Source organism: Fusarium oxysporum, chromosome X, assembly GCF_013085055.1.
Source record: "Fusarium oxysporum Fo47 chromosome X, complete sequence".
In the NCBI taxonomy this organism is placed as follows: Eukaryota; Fungi; Ascomycota; class Sordariomycetes; order Hypocreales; family Nectriaceae; genus Fusarium; species Fusarium oxysporum.
In genome coordinates this window covers 198955-214673 of record NC_072849.1, presented here as the reverse complement: position 1 = coordinate 214673, position 15719 = coordinate 198955, and the positions used below count along the sequence as shown (strand labels likewise).

General features: G+C 49.1%; 5 protein-coding genes across 5 annotated transcripts; 3 read left to right on the top strand and 2 right to left on the bottom strand.

The window, feature by feature from the left end:
- Nucleotides 1-347: 347 nt before the first annotated feature.
- On the bottom strand, nt 348-2256 carry FOBCDRAFT_244007 (uncharacterized protein; the record flags this gene model as incomplete). The annotated part of the gene is made up of 5 exons (XM_059610572.1): nt 348-860; nt 916-1286; nt 1348-1628; nt 1672-1951; nt 2136-2256. 5 exons carry the CDS (start codon nt 2254-2256, stop codon nt 348-350), a joined length of 1566 nt encoding a protein of 521 aa, XP_059465940.1.
- Nucleotides 2257-2966: 710 nt separating this feature from the next.
- On the top strand, nt 2967-7348 carry FOBCDRAFT_244006 (P-loop containing nucleoside triphosphate hydrolase protein; the record flags this gene model as incomplete). Its single annotated transcript, XM_059610571.1, has 11 exons — nt 2967-3080; nt 3153-3334; nt 3394-4047; nt 4099-4378; nt 4456-4602; nt 4665-5334; nt 5466-5635; nt 5683-6212; nt 6259-6374; nt 6433-6623; nt 6680-7348. The coding sequence occupies 11 exons, from the start codon at nt 2967-2969 to the stop codon at nt 7346-7348; spliced, it is 3723 nt and encodes a 1240-aa protein (XP_059465939.1).
- A 1777-nt stretch (nt 7349-9125) lies between these two features.
- FOBCDRAFT_146431 (major facilitator superfamily domain-containing protein) lies at nt 9126-10967 on the top strand (the record flags this gene model as incomplete). Its single annotated transcript, XM_031190875.2, has 6 exons — nt 9126-9528; nt 9578-9779; nt 9835-10380; nt 10434-10597; nt 10650-10718; nt 10771-10967. 6 exons carry the CDS (start codon nt 9126-9128, stop codon nt 10965-10967), a joined length of 1581 nt encoding a protein of 526 aa, XP_031032106.2.
- A 261-nt stretch (nt 10968-11228) lies between these two features.
- FOBCDRAFT_145701 (glycosyl hydrolase) lies at nt 11229-12578 on the bottom strand (the record flags this gene model as incomplete). Its single annotated transcript, XM_031190874.2, has 1 exon — nt 11229-12578. One exon carries the CDS (start codon nt 12576-12578, stop codon nt 11229-11231), a length of 1350 nt encoding a protein of 449 aa, XP_031032105.2.
- Nucleotides 12579-13640: 1062 nt separating this feature from the next.
- Nucleotides 13641-15176, top strand: FOBCDRAFT_264516 (glycosyl hydrolase; the record flags this gene model as incomplete). Its single annotated transcript, XM_031190873.2, has 1 exon — nt 13641-15176. The coding sequence occupies one exon, from the start codon at nt 13641-13643 to the stop codon at nt 15174-15176; it is 1536 nt and encodes a 511-aa protein (XP_031032104.2).
- Between the last annotated feature and the right edge of the window lie 543 nt (nt 15177-15719).

The window sequence follows — 15719 nt, the reverse complement described above, 5'->3', positions numbered from 1 at the left end:
GCAGGCTAGATAGCATGACATAGATAGGGTATAACTCTAGCAGCACTGTTAAGGTCAATTACAACACTCTTTTCATAAGCTCGTCTGTTGTTAATACAAGACTGTTACAAGCTTATATGTCATCTTTGTATAGTAGATAAGCTAAGATAGTCAGTTCGAAGCTCAGAGTCAGTCTCTGGGGTGGTCGCGTCGAGAGCTATTCTAGCAGAGTTTGGTACAATCAGCTTTAAAGTGTTTCTTGGCCGCTCGTTCATCATACTAACAGCATAAAGAGCAAATCTAATTTTGTCTAATCTAATCTAATATTTAGCAGAAGTATAAAAGAAGAGCAGTCATATTTCATTGGTTCACAGGTGCCCGAGATGCCCTCTAAACAATGTCGCAAAAGAGATCGCCCTTGTCGATCCCCTCGTAAAGTACAAAAGCACTGCAACAAGCGTTGCTCCAAAGGCACCGAATCCCAACGCGACCTTTAAGCTCTGAGGTTTCTTAACGATACCAGCGTGGGGTAGAGTGACGCCGTTTCGCTTGGGCAGAGGCAGTCGCTCGATCACAGGACCCGTCTCGGCGTTCTTAACAGCGAGCCACATGATTATACGATCCCCAAACCAGGGGAGCAAATAGTGTACGAAAATTCTCGAGGCAAACGTATCTCGCGTCGAGAATGATGATGTGTGGCGGCCTTGTTCGAGAGCATTGGCGGCGCGGGCAAAACGGTTGGTTTGAACCTTGGCGAAAACGTCCTCGATATCCCGTTCTGACAGTTCCGATGTGTCATCTAATCGCCGTAAGAGAGTGTTCAGAAGAACTGCAGACGTCTCGATAGCGCCGTTGCCGCCTTGAGCAGTGTTGGGGTGAACCTGTATGCACACGTTAATTATTTCCATGGCCTGAGCTGATGCAGATGGCTCATACCTTGTGAGCTGCGTCTCCAATGGTGATGATTCTCCGGAAATACCACCGAGAAAAAACGTGCTCCTCAAGAGAGACGAGTGCCGTTTGCAATCGGTTCTCATACACGTCCCCAAAGGTCGTGCACGCTGTGACTTGGTCTTCAAAGTGTTTCTTTGCGAGATTGACTTCGTCCTCGGTTGTGAATCTAGGAATATCACTGCCAGTAGTTCTGTCCATATCCTGGAACATAAACCAATAGAGCCGATCTCCTGGTGCTGAGAGCATCATGTAGTTGCGGCCGTCAAAGAATGCGTTGATTTGCAAAGCAGAAGCAGGAAGGGACTTTGGCCGTTTGGAAATGCCAAAGATGCACTTTGAGTCGGCTGCAAGCGCTAGAGAAGGAAAGCCATTGGTTAGTTCACAACAAGATTGCTTAAATTCGGGATCACGAACCTTTGTCCTCGTCTGGCCGGAATGAGCCTAGATCTGATTCGACGCCGTTTCGCCACATCTCCTTTCTGACAGCGCTATGGACTCCATCAGCACCGACAACGATATCTCCAGTATAAGTACAGCCGTCTTGAGTATGGACGCGGACGTGATTCTCAGCTGTTTCGACGCGAACAACGCGCTTCCGCGTCATCACTCTATCCTTGGACTGGATGTTGTCGAAAAGAATCTGAAGGAGCATCTGCCGATCGATGAAGATCTGGGGATAGCCGGTTCTGAAACACCTGGGTCAGCATATTTAACTAGTTCTCAATTTCAAGGACATACCTGTACTCCAACTGCTCAGAGAAGGTTTTCGGCTTTTCCTTGTCCAATATCTTCCCATTAAAGAGACGAAGGCTCGGTTGGTAATAACAACAGTCTCCGACTATTTCCCGCACGCGGTCGTAGCAGCCGAGCTGATCGAGGATGCGCAAGCCACCAGGGAGAAGACCCATGCTCGCTCCAAGCTGGGGGGCGATCTTTGAATGTGCCTCGAGGAGTATATATTCGATGTTGAACTTCTCGAGCATGTTGACCAAAGACAGGCCCGACACGCTGCCTCCGACTATAATGACTTTGAATCCCATGTTAGCTGTCCCTGACGAAATCTGGATGGGATTCTTGTTGTGGTATGTGCTCGACTAATGGGACCTTGGTCAGGAGATGTACTATTAAATAGATCAAACAACCAGCGTACAGGAAAAGCGGCGAAGCACACCATTTGGGACTTCCGAACTAGGGTCCTAGACAAACAGGTAGATATCTTCTGTCGGAATAGTCATCGCCGTGTTTTGAGATATTAACCTGGCCCGCTATGTGAGCTTTTGCGTCGACGGAGCCGGGAGCCGGGTCTCCGGGGGCCGAAGACATCGCGGCGCTTAGTGGGGCGCGAAGCCTTTGGTGGCGATTTTGTCCCATCTCCATACTCGACACCTGCCCAACAGGTAATTTCTCACTTTTGTATTTGAATACGCTGTAATTTGCCATCTAGTGTCCGGCGAAGATCTCCAATGCACTAATGGGATTAGAATTTAGAACGAGGATGCCGTATAATGATCCTGGGCCGGAGTGCCGCGTTGAAATTGAAATAAGAGGCCCTGAAACAGCGGCGGGATACTCCAACCTCTCTCCCTAGCGCATCGTCACTAATGAGACCTGACTCATTAGACTCCTTCACTTTCGCTGGGGTGGTCAGAAGTGGAATCAATGGATACAAGGTCCCTCGACATCTCCGCGTTGGGTTGGCCGTCCGGGTCTCCGGAGCCCGACAGACCCTCAATGTAGCGCCAGGGAGCCATGACTTCCGTTCAGCGGTAGGGAGTCATCGGATAATCATTCAGTGGGGACCGGTGATAACATAAGATTGATTGTTGGAGGCAGGAGGAAAGCCAATTAGTATACAAACCAATGATGCCGACGAGAGAATGCCCAGTCGACTCTCTTGTCTCCAACTGCAGTTGTCCAGTCTCTACCATCACTTGATAAGTCAAACTGCCTACAGAATATATCACTCTTTCTCTTATCCTTTTTTATATATTTATTTTATTCTTTCTATCTGATCTCGCTATTACTCCCATATAATGGCTGCATCTATCGATCTCCGCCCGCACGGTGCACGAGACGCCAGAGAAAGCGATGAACCTTCGACCTCTGAGGACAACTCAAGCGAGTCTTCGAGCTTCCGGGACTTCATGGTATGTTGTGATGATGACGAACATCTATAAATGTCACACCGTGTACAGTATGTTGACCATGCTCACTCGCAGAGAGTCTTTACATTCGGCCAAACGACAGACTACGCTCTCGAATCTATCGCCATCATCGCCGCCATCGCGTCCGGCATCGCGCTAGCCATAGTAAACCTTGTTGTCGGCCAGTTCATTTCATTGTTGAGCGACTCTCATACATCTGAGCCTGATGGTTTCATGTCCGCTGTCCAGAGAACCGCGTAGGAAACAACAACGACCGAAATATCTATAACGACTAACATGCTCTTCCTTTTTGCAGCCTCTACTTTGTTTACATCGGCATTGTGCGATTCGCATGTACCTACATATATGCCTCCCTGTTCACGTTTGTCGGCCAACGTCTGACTCGCAATATTCGACACGAGTACCTCCGCGCCGCGTTCAGCCAGGAAATCGGCTTCTTTGACCAGGTCCAAGAATCTATCTCCATGCAAGCTACATCCAACGGTAAATTGATACAAGCCGGGATCGGCGAGAAGCTCGGCATGCTTGTACAAGCCATGGCCACCTTCATCGCTGCCTTTGTGATTGCTTTTATCAGCCAGTGGAAGCTCACCTTGATCATCATCGGCATGGTACCTGTACTGCTGATCGTCGTTGGAGGCGTTGCAGGCTTGGATGCGCAGATTGAAGCTGATATTCTCAAAATCCATGCCGAGGCAGGGAGCTATGCCGAGACAACCCTGGCAGGGGTTCGCACCGTCCACGCTTTTGATCTTCGGGGGAGGGTGGTTAGTCAATACGATTCTTTTCTCGAAAGCTCATTCGGACTCGGTATGAAGAAGAATAGAATCTACGGCGTCCTCTTTGGTGGCGAGTATTTCATCGTCCATGCCGCCATGGGGCTGGCGTTTTGGCAGGGTATAGCGATGGTCAACCGCGGAGAAGTTCCTGACCTTGGCACCGTTTTCACGTCAGTTCAGTGTTGAGCCCCAGCAGGTCGTTACTTTCTAACTTGGAGTAGTGTTCTCTTTTCAGTCATCATCGGTACGAGTACAGTCATGTCTATCGCGCCGCAGATGGTCATGTTTGGCCGCGCTGCGACAGCGGCGACTGAACTCTTTAGGTTGATTGACAGGCAGTCGGAAATTGATCCCTTCGATGACTCGGGCGAAAGGCCTGACAGTCTTGTCGGTGACGTCGAGCTCCAAGACGTTTCCTTCAGGTATCCTACGAGGCCAGATGTCACCGTCCTTGATAAGTTGAGTCTACATGTTCCGGCAGGCAAGGTCACAGCCTTGGTTGTAAGTTGATTGCCGGCTTCATTTCGTTCTCTACAACTCTTAGTCGCAATAGTCGCTAACGTCGTAATGCAACCTAGGGAACCAGCGGGTCAGGAAAAAGCACCGTCATTGGCCTTTTGGAGCGCTGGTATGACCCAACGGCTGGTATCATCAGACTGGATGGCAAAGATGTCAAGGACTTGAACTTGCACTGGCTCCGTACTAACGTCCGTCTTGTACAACAGGTAGGATAGGAAGCTCCACCTGGTTCCATTATCCCGTCGCTAACAGTTCTGTTCGCATATAGGAGCCCGTTCTCTTCAATGGCACAGTTTTTGAGAATATCGCGGACGGTCTCGTCGGAACACCATGGGAGACAGCCTCGCACGATGAGCAACGACAACGTGTTGAGGATGCTGCTAAGCTCTCTTTTGCCCATGACTTCATCGTCGGCCTGTCACACGGTTATGACACCAGAATCGGAGAAAGAGGTGGCCTGCTCTCAGGTGGGCAGAAGCAGCGTGTTGCCATCGCACGCAGTCTCGTATCTGACCCGCAGGTGTTACTACTCGACGAAGCAACCAGTGCACTCGACCCTCACGCCGAAGGCATTGTTCAGAAAGCCCTGAATAGAGCATCTCAGAATCGGACAACTATCGTTATCGCCCATAAGTTGGCCACCATTCAGAACGCTGACCAGATTGTCGTCATTTCTTCGGGCCACGTCGTTGAGAAGGGTAGTCACGATGATCTACTCGAACTGAAAGGAGTGTATTACAACCTCGTCAAGGCTCAAGATCTATCTCCAACTGAGACCCTACAGACCCCAGAGCGCTTCTCAGAGAAAGAACCAGCCCCAAACAGCACGCCTACGCTTGATCTCCCACTAGCCAAGATCAAAGCAGTCGATGAGACCACCCTAGTATCACTAAAGGATCGACAAGACTTTGACACATTCCAACAGCGTGGACTACTCGGTACCGTTATGAAGCTTGTAGGCTGCACTCCGGAACTCAAGTTCTGGTACCTACTTACAGTCATCTCCTGCATCATTGGAGGTAAGTCACTCCTTTTTGTTGGGTTTCTATGCAACACTGACCTTTTCTAGCTGCCCTTTTCCCTGCACAGGCCCTGCTTCTTGGCAACGTCCTCGACGTCTTCTCGTCCCCAGACATGGTATCACGAGGCAACTTCATCTCTCTCATGTTTCTTGTCATTGCAATCGGGTGCCTCATCGGCTATTTCTTGTTGGGATGGTCTAGCAACATGATTGCACAGGTATGTGGCCTCGCCCATTTTCAAAGGCCCCTGCTGACTTTGCAAAGACCCTCGGGAGGAAGATCCGAAAAGAGCTCTTAGATTCCATCCTTCGCCAGGACCTGCAGTTTTTCGACCGTTCTGAGAACACCGTCGGTGCTTTAACAAGTCGACTTGACTCATACCCTCAAGCTGTCTTCGAGTTTATGGGTTTCAACGTAGCACTCCTGCTCCTCGCCATCATTAACTTGACCGCCTGTAGCATCCTGGCCATCGTTGTCGCCTGGCGACTTGGCTTAGTTGGTGTTTTTGTTGGACTTCCTCCTATGCTTTTAGCTGGGTGGGTGCGCATATGGCTCGAGATTAGAATGGAAAACGCCATAGATAGGTCATCTTTGCAGAGCTCGTCAGTGGCATCTGAGGCAGTCATGGCGATACGCACCGTCTCCTCTTTGGCGCTAGAGCGACGGGTGCTAGATAAGTATACACGAGAGCTGGACATGGCTATCTGGAACTCAGTCCCATCCCTATTTCATATGATGGTTTGGTTCTCACTTACCCAGGCAATTGAATACTTCGTCCTTGCATTGGGCTTCTGGTAAGAGTAGCATTCTATCTGTGCAGGCATCATTTAACGTATCCAGGTGGGGATCGAAGCTCATCAATGACGGCCATATCAACTTCTATCAATTCATCGTCTCTTTTATGGGAGTCTATTTCTCTGGACAGGCGGCAAGCCAGCTGTTTGTTTTTGCGGGCAGTAAGTCGTAAGTGCCACCAGTTCCTATACACCATGCTAACGCGTTTCGCTTTTGAAGATTTCACCAAGGGTCACATGGCCGCCAACTACTATTTCTGGATATCTTCTCTCGAGCCAACGATTCAGGAAACCGCCGACAACAGAGACAAGGGGCCAAAGGATGGTTGCAAGTCTGTCAAGCTCAGTGATGTTCAGTTTTCCTACCCTCTAGCACCACACAATCAGGCCCTCAAGGGAGTTTCTCTCAATGTGAGTCAATCCTCTGCCCCATCTTGGTATCAAGTGCTGACGTCTTTGAATTCTAGATTCAGTCTGGCGAGTTCGTCGCTTTTGTTGGACAATCCGGATGTGGCAAGAGCACAATGATCTCGCTATTAGAGCGTTTCTACGACCCGACCACCGGAAGAATCACTATCGATTCATCTCCTCTCGACTCGATCAACCCTCGCCTGTACCGCAAACATATTGCTCTCGTGCAGCAGGAACCGACATTGTTTCCAGGTACTATCCGCGACAACATCTCACAGGGCATCGATACTACGGCGTCTGATACAGAGATTGAGGAGGCTTGCCGTTCTGCCAATGCCTGGGATTTCATCGCCTCACTCCCCGAGGGCCTTAATACTCGTTGCGGAACGGGCGGCAACCAGCTCTCCGGTGGTCAGCGGCAGAGAATTGCAATCGCGCGCGCTTTGATCAGGAAGCCTGCAGTGATACTGTTAGACGAGGCAACAAGCGCACTCGATACTGAGTCTGAACGTGTCTTCCAAGCAGCCTTATTAGACGCAGCAACAACGGGTAATAGAATCACCGTAGCTGTTGCCCACCGCCTTTCCACCATTAGGGAAGCAAGCCACATTTTCGTTTTCCACGAAGGACTGATTATTGAGAGTGGGAGTCATGAAGACCTTGTTAAGCAAGGTGGAACATATGCCAAGATGTGCGAAGCACAGAAGCTGGATCAAGGAATGTGAGGGGATGACGAGACGGGAGCAATCTAAAATTTGGACCACAGTAATGGAAGCCGTTTGCTGTCCATGTTCTTTTTGTGTATGTACTTATTTGGGTTTTGTGAATTTCCAACTTGCTCAACGCGTCTGGATAGTTAGACGCATTGTCACGCTGATAACTGATGAAAATCCATTTGCACTTGGTTGGCCACGATCAGGGCGGACCAAACAATGGTTATGGAGGTTGTCGCTGGGTAGGTATGATCTTCACGGCATCGGGAAATAAACAAATACATTGGTAATCTAGCTGTATGTTTCAAGTAGCTCCAAAATAGACTCACCTACACGAAAGGGGAAAAAATATTAATCCACACATTTGCTGTTGCTTATTACATTCTCTCTGACCCTTTCAGCACGCTCAGTGCAATACTCACAGATGATGTTGGAGGTTGAAAAAGCTGCTGTAGGGTATTTCAAAGATGTACCCCTTCCCTACCCATCAGAATATCGTTGTTTGCCATGCGGCAGGGGAAAAGTCTCGGTGATATGAGAAAAATGAGTCTTATGTTCTTTTGGTATTCGAATCGATAAATATAACAGGATCTCAGAATTACTTCCGAAAAATACACCATTTCTTGGTATACAAAGTAATCGAATGCAAATCTCCCGCGGGATTGGCTGGGCACGGCAAACTATCGGATCCGGAGTAACACCGGAGAAGGGTAAATCCCGCGGGTAGAAGAGCGCCCCCATACGCCAAGGTCCTGAACAAGCTTAAGAATAACCTTTTCCTACCTCAAATCAACAAATTGGCGAGATTGGTTATCGCAAAGCTTGGCCCTGACATGATAGTGGAGCAGTGCTCAGACGGGAATAATCCACTATAGTGGGTAGTGATGCCCGGAGCATTGCAGTGCAGGTCTCAGCAATGGACTCTCCGCCCTTGGCACGGGAAGACTCGGGCTTTTACTGCATTTTTGGAGAACATGCCCAGAATAAACGGGAAAGACGGGAGCTGAAGTTCTCTTGCCCTCCTTGAGTTGAGAATTGCTGCATAATTGGGGAATATGATGAACGCATTGCGATTCATTGAGCTTGGCGTGTGGCTAGCTAGAGCGAAAAAGCATACGAGAGAATTCTTTCTCCGGTTCCTTTAGACGAATTGATGAAAGCGTGGAATAATAATAGCACGCGAGATTCGTTATGGGCATTTTTGAAGAGACTAAAGTGATCCAGACTGGCCTATTGACCACGGCCCGGTAATGCGGCGCTGATAAAAAGAGCCTCATTTTGAGCCTCTTTAACGACGGCCACTGCATCATAGAGTAGTGATTGAACTCTAAAAGAAGAACTCTAAAGAGCAATAGACTGCAAGTGATCTGATTACCATTTGACACCACCGATCTCTGGTGATTCATCTGGGGTCCGATCCAGTCTGTGTCTTTTCGCGCACGCGAGACCGTTTTGCCCCAGAACCCTTTTCTTCTCCAGTTTTTAACCCAAGAGATGATTCTTGTTGCCCCGGACTCTTGGCTCACACATGCACCATCTGGGGAGTTGACTTTTTCCCCAGCTTGCCCAGCCATGCCAACGTTGGAAAGATGCGGGGTTTTCCCATTGCCAGTGTTCTTTTTCTCTCGTGTCTCGCTCATCTATAAAAAATGCCGTCCACCTTCGTTTTGTCCTTGCCTTTTCTCTCGTGTACGCAGCCTCTCGACTTGGTTGACATCGCAGACCCTCCCTTTCTCAGCCATTCCAATCGTCGTTATCTCTTTATTTGTTCCGCATTAGTCTTCAAGATATGACGACACCGAATGAGAAAGCGGGCGGTGATGTGCCTCCGCAAGACGTTCAGGTCCCGGCGTCTGATGTCAAGGCCCCCATCGACGAGAAGGCCGATACCGCTTCTGCCATTGAGAAGGAGCTCGGTATGGTAGAGGAGGGTTACATCAAGAATGAAGGTCGTCTTCCTAGCCCCGAGGAGCAGATTGACGCTCTTGGCATTCCGAACTGGCGCGAGCTTGAGAAGAAGATTGTTCGTCGTCTTGATCTGACTCTCATGCCTTGTGTCTGGTGTCTTTACTTCTTCAATTACCTTGACAGAGCATCAATCGGTCATGCGAGACTCAGCAGTTTCGACGCGGATTTGAATCTTACTGGTGCCAACTTCTCTTCGGCTGTCTCTATTCTCTCTCTCGGTTATGGTAAGCCATCCGCATGATTGGCGTTTCGAAAGAATACTGACGTTTTCAGTCCTTGGTCAACTTCCTAGTAACATGTTGATCACCAAGATCCGACCCAGTCTTTACCTCTGTCTCATGGCTATTGTCTGGTCTGGTGTCAGTGTCGCTACTGTCGGAGTTAAGTCTTACTCTGGGCTCATGGGTGTTCGCTTCGCTCTTGGTCTTGTTGAGGCACCTCTTCTTCCCGGAGCTATCTACCTTCTCGGTTGTTGGTAAGTTCACCAATCTCAACCGCATTGAATGCTTCGTGCTCACTCATTATCCTAGGTACACACGAAAGGAAGTCGCTTTCCGTATGGCTATCCTCTACTCAGCTCAGACAATTGCCTTCTGCTCAGCCGGTCTCATCGCTGCCGCTACCTACGCCACTCTGGAGAAGGCTCACGGTCTTGCCGGCTGGCAGTGGCTCTTCATCATCCTGGCTACCGCGGGTGCTGGCTCTGCCATGATCTGTATCTGGTTCATCCCCGATTATCCCGACTCGACAACAGGCAGCGCCATGTGGACCATGACTGAAGATATGCGAAAGGTTGCTGCTGCACGTGTCCTTGCCGATCGCCCCTCAACAACTGAGGCCAAGACTGGTGCTTGGGAAGGATTGAAGCTTAGTGTTCGCGATCCTAAGCTCTACATCCTTACTCTCATGAACATCACCATCTCTGCTGCTTACGGATTCTCCAACTTCTACCCTTCCATTGTTCGTGGTCTGGCCGCCGATTGGGGATACAGCTCCGTCATTGCCCTTGTTCTCACTGCGCCACCTTACATTTTCGCTGCTATTGGTTCTTATGTCAATGCATGGCACTCTGACAAGTAAGTCTCAACTGATATCGTGCGCCACACAATTACTAATAGTTGTCTCGCAGGGTCAAGGAGCGAGGTCTGCATTATGCTATCCCTGTTGCGGTTGCTTGTATCGGTTTCATCGTCTGCTTAGCGACCACCAACCCCCAGGCCCGATATGGAGCTTCCTTCATCTACGTTGGCGGCATGTACATCGCCAACCCTCTCATCATGGGTTATGTCAGCGGTATGTTATCCATGCTATTTGACTACTTAGTATGGTACTGACTATTCACCAGGTGCTCTTGCAAAGACTCCCGAAAAGCGAGCTGCCTCCGTTGCACTTTGCAACCTTTTGTCTCAAATCGGTAAGTTTACTTTCATGACGATTCCTAGATACCAACTAACAAAATCTGCTAGGAAACTTCACTGCCCCTTTTATGTTCGTCACAAATGAGGAGCCTCGCTACATCAGTGCCTTCATCGGTATGATGGCCTTCGGCCTGACTTCCAGCGCCTGCGCTATCGTCATGAAGATCTGGCTCAGCCGCTCCAACAAGCGACTCTTGCGGGAGGCGCAGCAAAACGGTACTGCTTATCAGCCTTATGTCACCTAAGCTGTCAGCAACCATATCTTATGCACAGGCCTCCATGTCATATCGGGTTACTGCAAGGTGTCTGAATTGAGCATGAGCGCTGTTATCAGATGACAGAAATTCTGTTACCTGATGGTATGGAAGATATGAAATGAGAGGTCTGGGATGTAGGATTTGGGCGAATGGCTACTTTTTGCAATCAATTTGAGTTATGTACTATAGTCGTCAGAGTAATTATATACAGGAAGGGCAAACTCTCATACCATCCAAATTCCAAATTCTCTAGCTAAACTGCCACCAGTTAAAGTTGAACAAATAGTCAGAGGTAGTGCCTGTGAACACCAAGAAAAGATCACTCGTTCCAGTAGCACCACTAACAGGGCACTCCACAGTCTTGTAAGTCTGCCAGTTTCCAGTAGTCGTTACCGTGCAGGTACCAACCAACCTTCCAGTCTTGCTACCAAGTCGAAGTTCAATCTTCCCACCGCTACTGTTGGATGCAACACGAGCACTGAAGGTCTTTGCACCAGTGCTGCCAAAGTCGACCCCCTTGACCTTGATGTAGTCACCGTTGTTGATGAAGGCAACGTTGAGGCCGCCTTCACTACAGACTTCAGTCTCGATACCCTCAGACCACGCCATGGTCTCGGCCTCCTGCTTGACATATGGGTTCAAGGACTTGACCTGAGCTGGACCCTGAGTTGTCATCTTGATCTCAGGGATCAGACCGTCCGAACCATACTTGAAGCTCTCGACAGCCACGGACCTGGTATACCCGCTACCGCCAGTAAGAGCACCATTGTGGTAAAAGAAGTACGAGTTGTTCTCAAAGTCGATGATGCCAGGATGGTTAGTGAAGCTTCGACCCTCCTTATTCATCACGACACCGCGGTAAGTCCATGGTCCAGTGGCGCTGGGTCCAGTTGAATAGCGGATATCCTCGGAACAGCAGTTGGCGGCGTAGATCATATAGTAAAGATTGCCACGTTTGTATAGCCAAGGGCCTTCTTCGAAGGTTGTGGGTCGTTGCACGTTGTTCGGGCGGCTACCGAATCCAGCAGTTGTGAGCTGAACCTTGTTGATGCTGCCACTGTAGGAGAGCATGTCTTGGTTGAGCTTGACATAGTAGAGTGCAGGGTTGCCCCAGTACAGGTATGCCTGACCATCAGTGTCGATATACACAGTTGGGTCGATCTCATTATTCTCAACCAAGGGTTTACCAAGGGCATCTGTGTAGGGTCCAAGGATGTTGGTGCTAACGCCCACGCCGATAACCATTCCTCCCGTCTTGGCATTACGGACCGGAACGTAAAAGTAAAACTTTCCGTTTCGGGCAACGACTTGTCCAGCCCAGGCTCTGCTGTTGGCCCAGCTGAAAGTCTTCAAGCTCATGGGCACACCGTGGTGCTGCCAGTTGACCATGTCTGCTGACGAGAACAGACGCCAGTCTGTCATGTTGAAGTCGGTAGAGCCGTCGTTGTCATGGCCCGTGAAGAGGTAGACACGGCCGTTGTAGACCATTGGTGCTGGGTCTGCGGTGTAGATGTCTTGGACGATGGGATTGTCTGCTACAGCAACGCCAGAAAATCCGAGAAGGGTGCTGACGAGTAGCAACGGGATAGTTAACCACATCTTGAAGATGTCTCTCGAAATAGCCGATGTCGTAAATCAATTTCTTGCCAACTGAGGCTCCTGTGGAATAGTGATTCTATGATGGAACTGTTACAAGCTGCTCGAGGTCGTCGTTAAATATCTGATTGATATGCGGACATGCAGATCTCAGTACCCATATATAAGGAAGGTAGCAATTTAACTTCGTTTAAGTCAACTCAACTTTGTTTAAAGACTGATTAGGGTAGACTGAGTCGTGATAAGCGAGCGAGTATCGTATTCACACAAATAGGCTAGGACTTCTTCGTAAGATAGCCATAAACAATTTGCGCGCATAACTAGTATGCATACATGAAGCCATATTTAATACCGGCCCTGAAGCTTCTATTTGCGCGCATCGTTAGACTACAGCTGTTTAAGGAAGAAGAACCTGGATAATCGGAACAAGGCGAATCATTTACTCGAAACAGACAGCATATCGGCGGAGACTCAATTGATTGGCACGGATACGAGAAGACACTTTGGGCCATGTTTCAGTCAAGGGTGAGATGAAGAGAAATCATCTGGTGTATCCTTGCTTCATCTGGGGTAACGGAAGAGGGATTCCGTCTTTCAGAAAGGGACATGATGACATATATCAAATGCCGAATGCTGCAAGCCGATCTTCCGTTAAGCGATCCATATAAAACACGCCTAAATTAGCCTAATAGGTCAACGGAGCCACTGTTATCCCTAGTCAAGGCCTTCAGCTCCCCTTAATTATCGGCAAAGTGACGAATAAATGAAGCATCTGCTGATTCGTTTAACCTCGTTTGTTTCAGCCTGAAGTTGCGCATCGTGCATAATGCGGGGTCAACCCTGTAATAAACACCGGCGCGCTGCTACTCGTGGCTCTAGAGGCGATTATATTTCCGTGAGAAGTCTAAGTAGTCTGGACGCTGATCCCTGTTCAGCTAAAGCGCGCCAATCGTTTCATATCAAAACTCCAAATTGGAATGTCTCTCGTTTTCTTATAAGTTAGTGTGAGAATTACTGTAAATGGGTTCTGTTCGACAACGCTCTTTAGTTCTTCACGGCTCCAAAATGCGTGCTATTCTTGGCCTCCTCTTTTCGGTCGCTGCCGCCATGGCAGAAAAGTTCACGAACCCTGTTATCTGGGAAGATCTCTCCGACGTGGAAGTCACTCGGGCTGGAGATGCCTACTTCATGACCGCTTCAACATTCCATTACTCCCCTGGTGCTCCAGTTCTTCGATCATACGATCTCGTAAACTGGGAGCACATCGGCCATTCCGTCCCTGTTCTCGACTGGTCCTCCAAGTACAGCCTTGAGAACGGACAGCGAGCTTACGTCAAGGGCATCTGGGCTTCTTCTCTCCGGTACCGCGAAAGTGATGGAAAGTTCTACTTCGTTGCCTGCATTGAGTTCGGCAAGACATATGTCTACAGTGCTTCAAGCCCAACTGGCCCGTGGTCTCAGATCACAACCATCAACAAGTGCTATTACGATGCTGGTCTGCACTTTGATACTGACAACACACCTTACGTGGCTTATGGACGAGGCGACCTTCACATCGCCCAGCTATCCAAGGACATGAAGACCGAAGTCAGGGAACAAGTTGTCCTCTCGCCACCATCCACACTTACCCTCGAGGGATCTCGCTTGTACAAGAAGGACAACAACTGGTACATCTTCTTGACGCGACCTGCTACCGGACAATACATCGCCAAGTCAACCGACGGACCTTTCGGAACTTATGACCTCCGCATCATCGCTGATAATCTCAAACTCGCTGCTGCTCCTCGATCTGGAGCACCTCACCAAGGCGGTCTTATCGACACACCCAACGGCAACTGGTACTACATGTCTTTCGTGGACATGTACCCTGGTGGAAGAGCACCGGCTTTGGCACCTATTACCTGGGGCAGTGATGGCTTCCCCAAGATCACCCTCGTCAATGGCCAATGGGGCGACTATGACTACCCACTTCCCAAGCGCACCGTTCCCAGCCCTATTGGTACTGATACTTTCCCTGGTCCCAACCTCCGAGCAGATTGGGAGTGGAACCATAACCCCGATACCAAGAGCTTTACTGTCAACAACGGCCTGACCTTGAAGACCGTCACTGTCACCAAGGACCTGTATCAAGCTCGCAACACCCTCACCCACCGAATCCGCGGCCCCCAGGGAACCGGTACAGTCCTCATTGATTTCTCCAAGATGGCTGATGGCGATCGCACTGGTCTTGCCGTTCTTCGCGACTCATCAGCTTGGATCGGCATCGAGCGCGAAGGAAGCAACTTTAACCTCGTTTTCAACACAGGTCTCAGTATGAACACTGACTGGACCACCAAATCAACAGGTACTGTCTCAGCAAGACAGAACAACGTTTCTTACCGCAAGGTGTATCTTCGCGTTAGTGCTGATATCCGCCCTGGTGCTGCTGGATCTGCTGTGTTCAGCTACAGCACCGACGGTAACAGCTTTACCAACTTTGGGTCTACTGTGTCGCTTGGTAATGATTGGCAGTTCTTCCCTGGACATCGTTATGGTATTCTGAACTATGCGACGAAGAGTCTTGGTGGATCCGTACTTGTGTCGCGATTCGACAATAAATAATCGCCGTATTTAAGTTTCATCGTATATAGTCTCCAGGTATATATAGGGAGAAGAGTAAATACTGATCGAGGAATTTCAGTCTAACTTGGCTCAATTCCTGGCGATCAACATCAGGCAATAGTAGACATTCTAGGCAAGAGACGGTAATATCTCTATATGAGATACCAAGTATAGAGACCCTATATTGTTTTATACGACTATTGAATATTCCCTTATATCGTCCTTTGTATTACTCTTTAATTCCGGCTCCTTTAGATGTTATAGACTTGCCTACTTTTAACACTCTTGTTAACAATACCACCGCACCACTTCTTAAAAGCTAGCAACACAAGATGGAGGCTCCCATTTAGCCAAGAGCGAACATCCTTGAACTCATTAACTGGTTTGGTTTAGCCTTACAGGTGATTATGTGATGCCTCGGGAAGTTCAACATGCCTGCGTACCTCGGAAGTGAAACGCCGACAACCTGGGCATAGCTCACGAAAGTCATTGGCGCTGCTGCAAGAAAGCATCTCGCCAAGAGCATGTTCGTGGTGTGACATT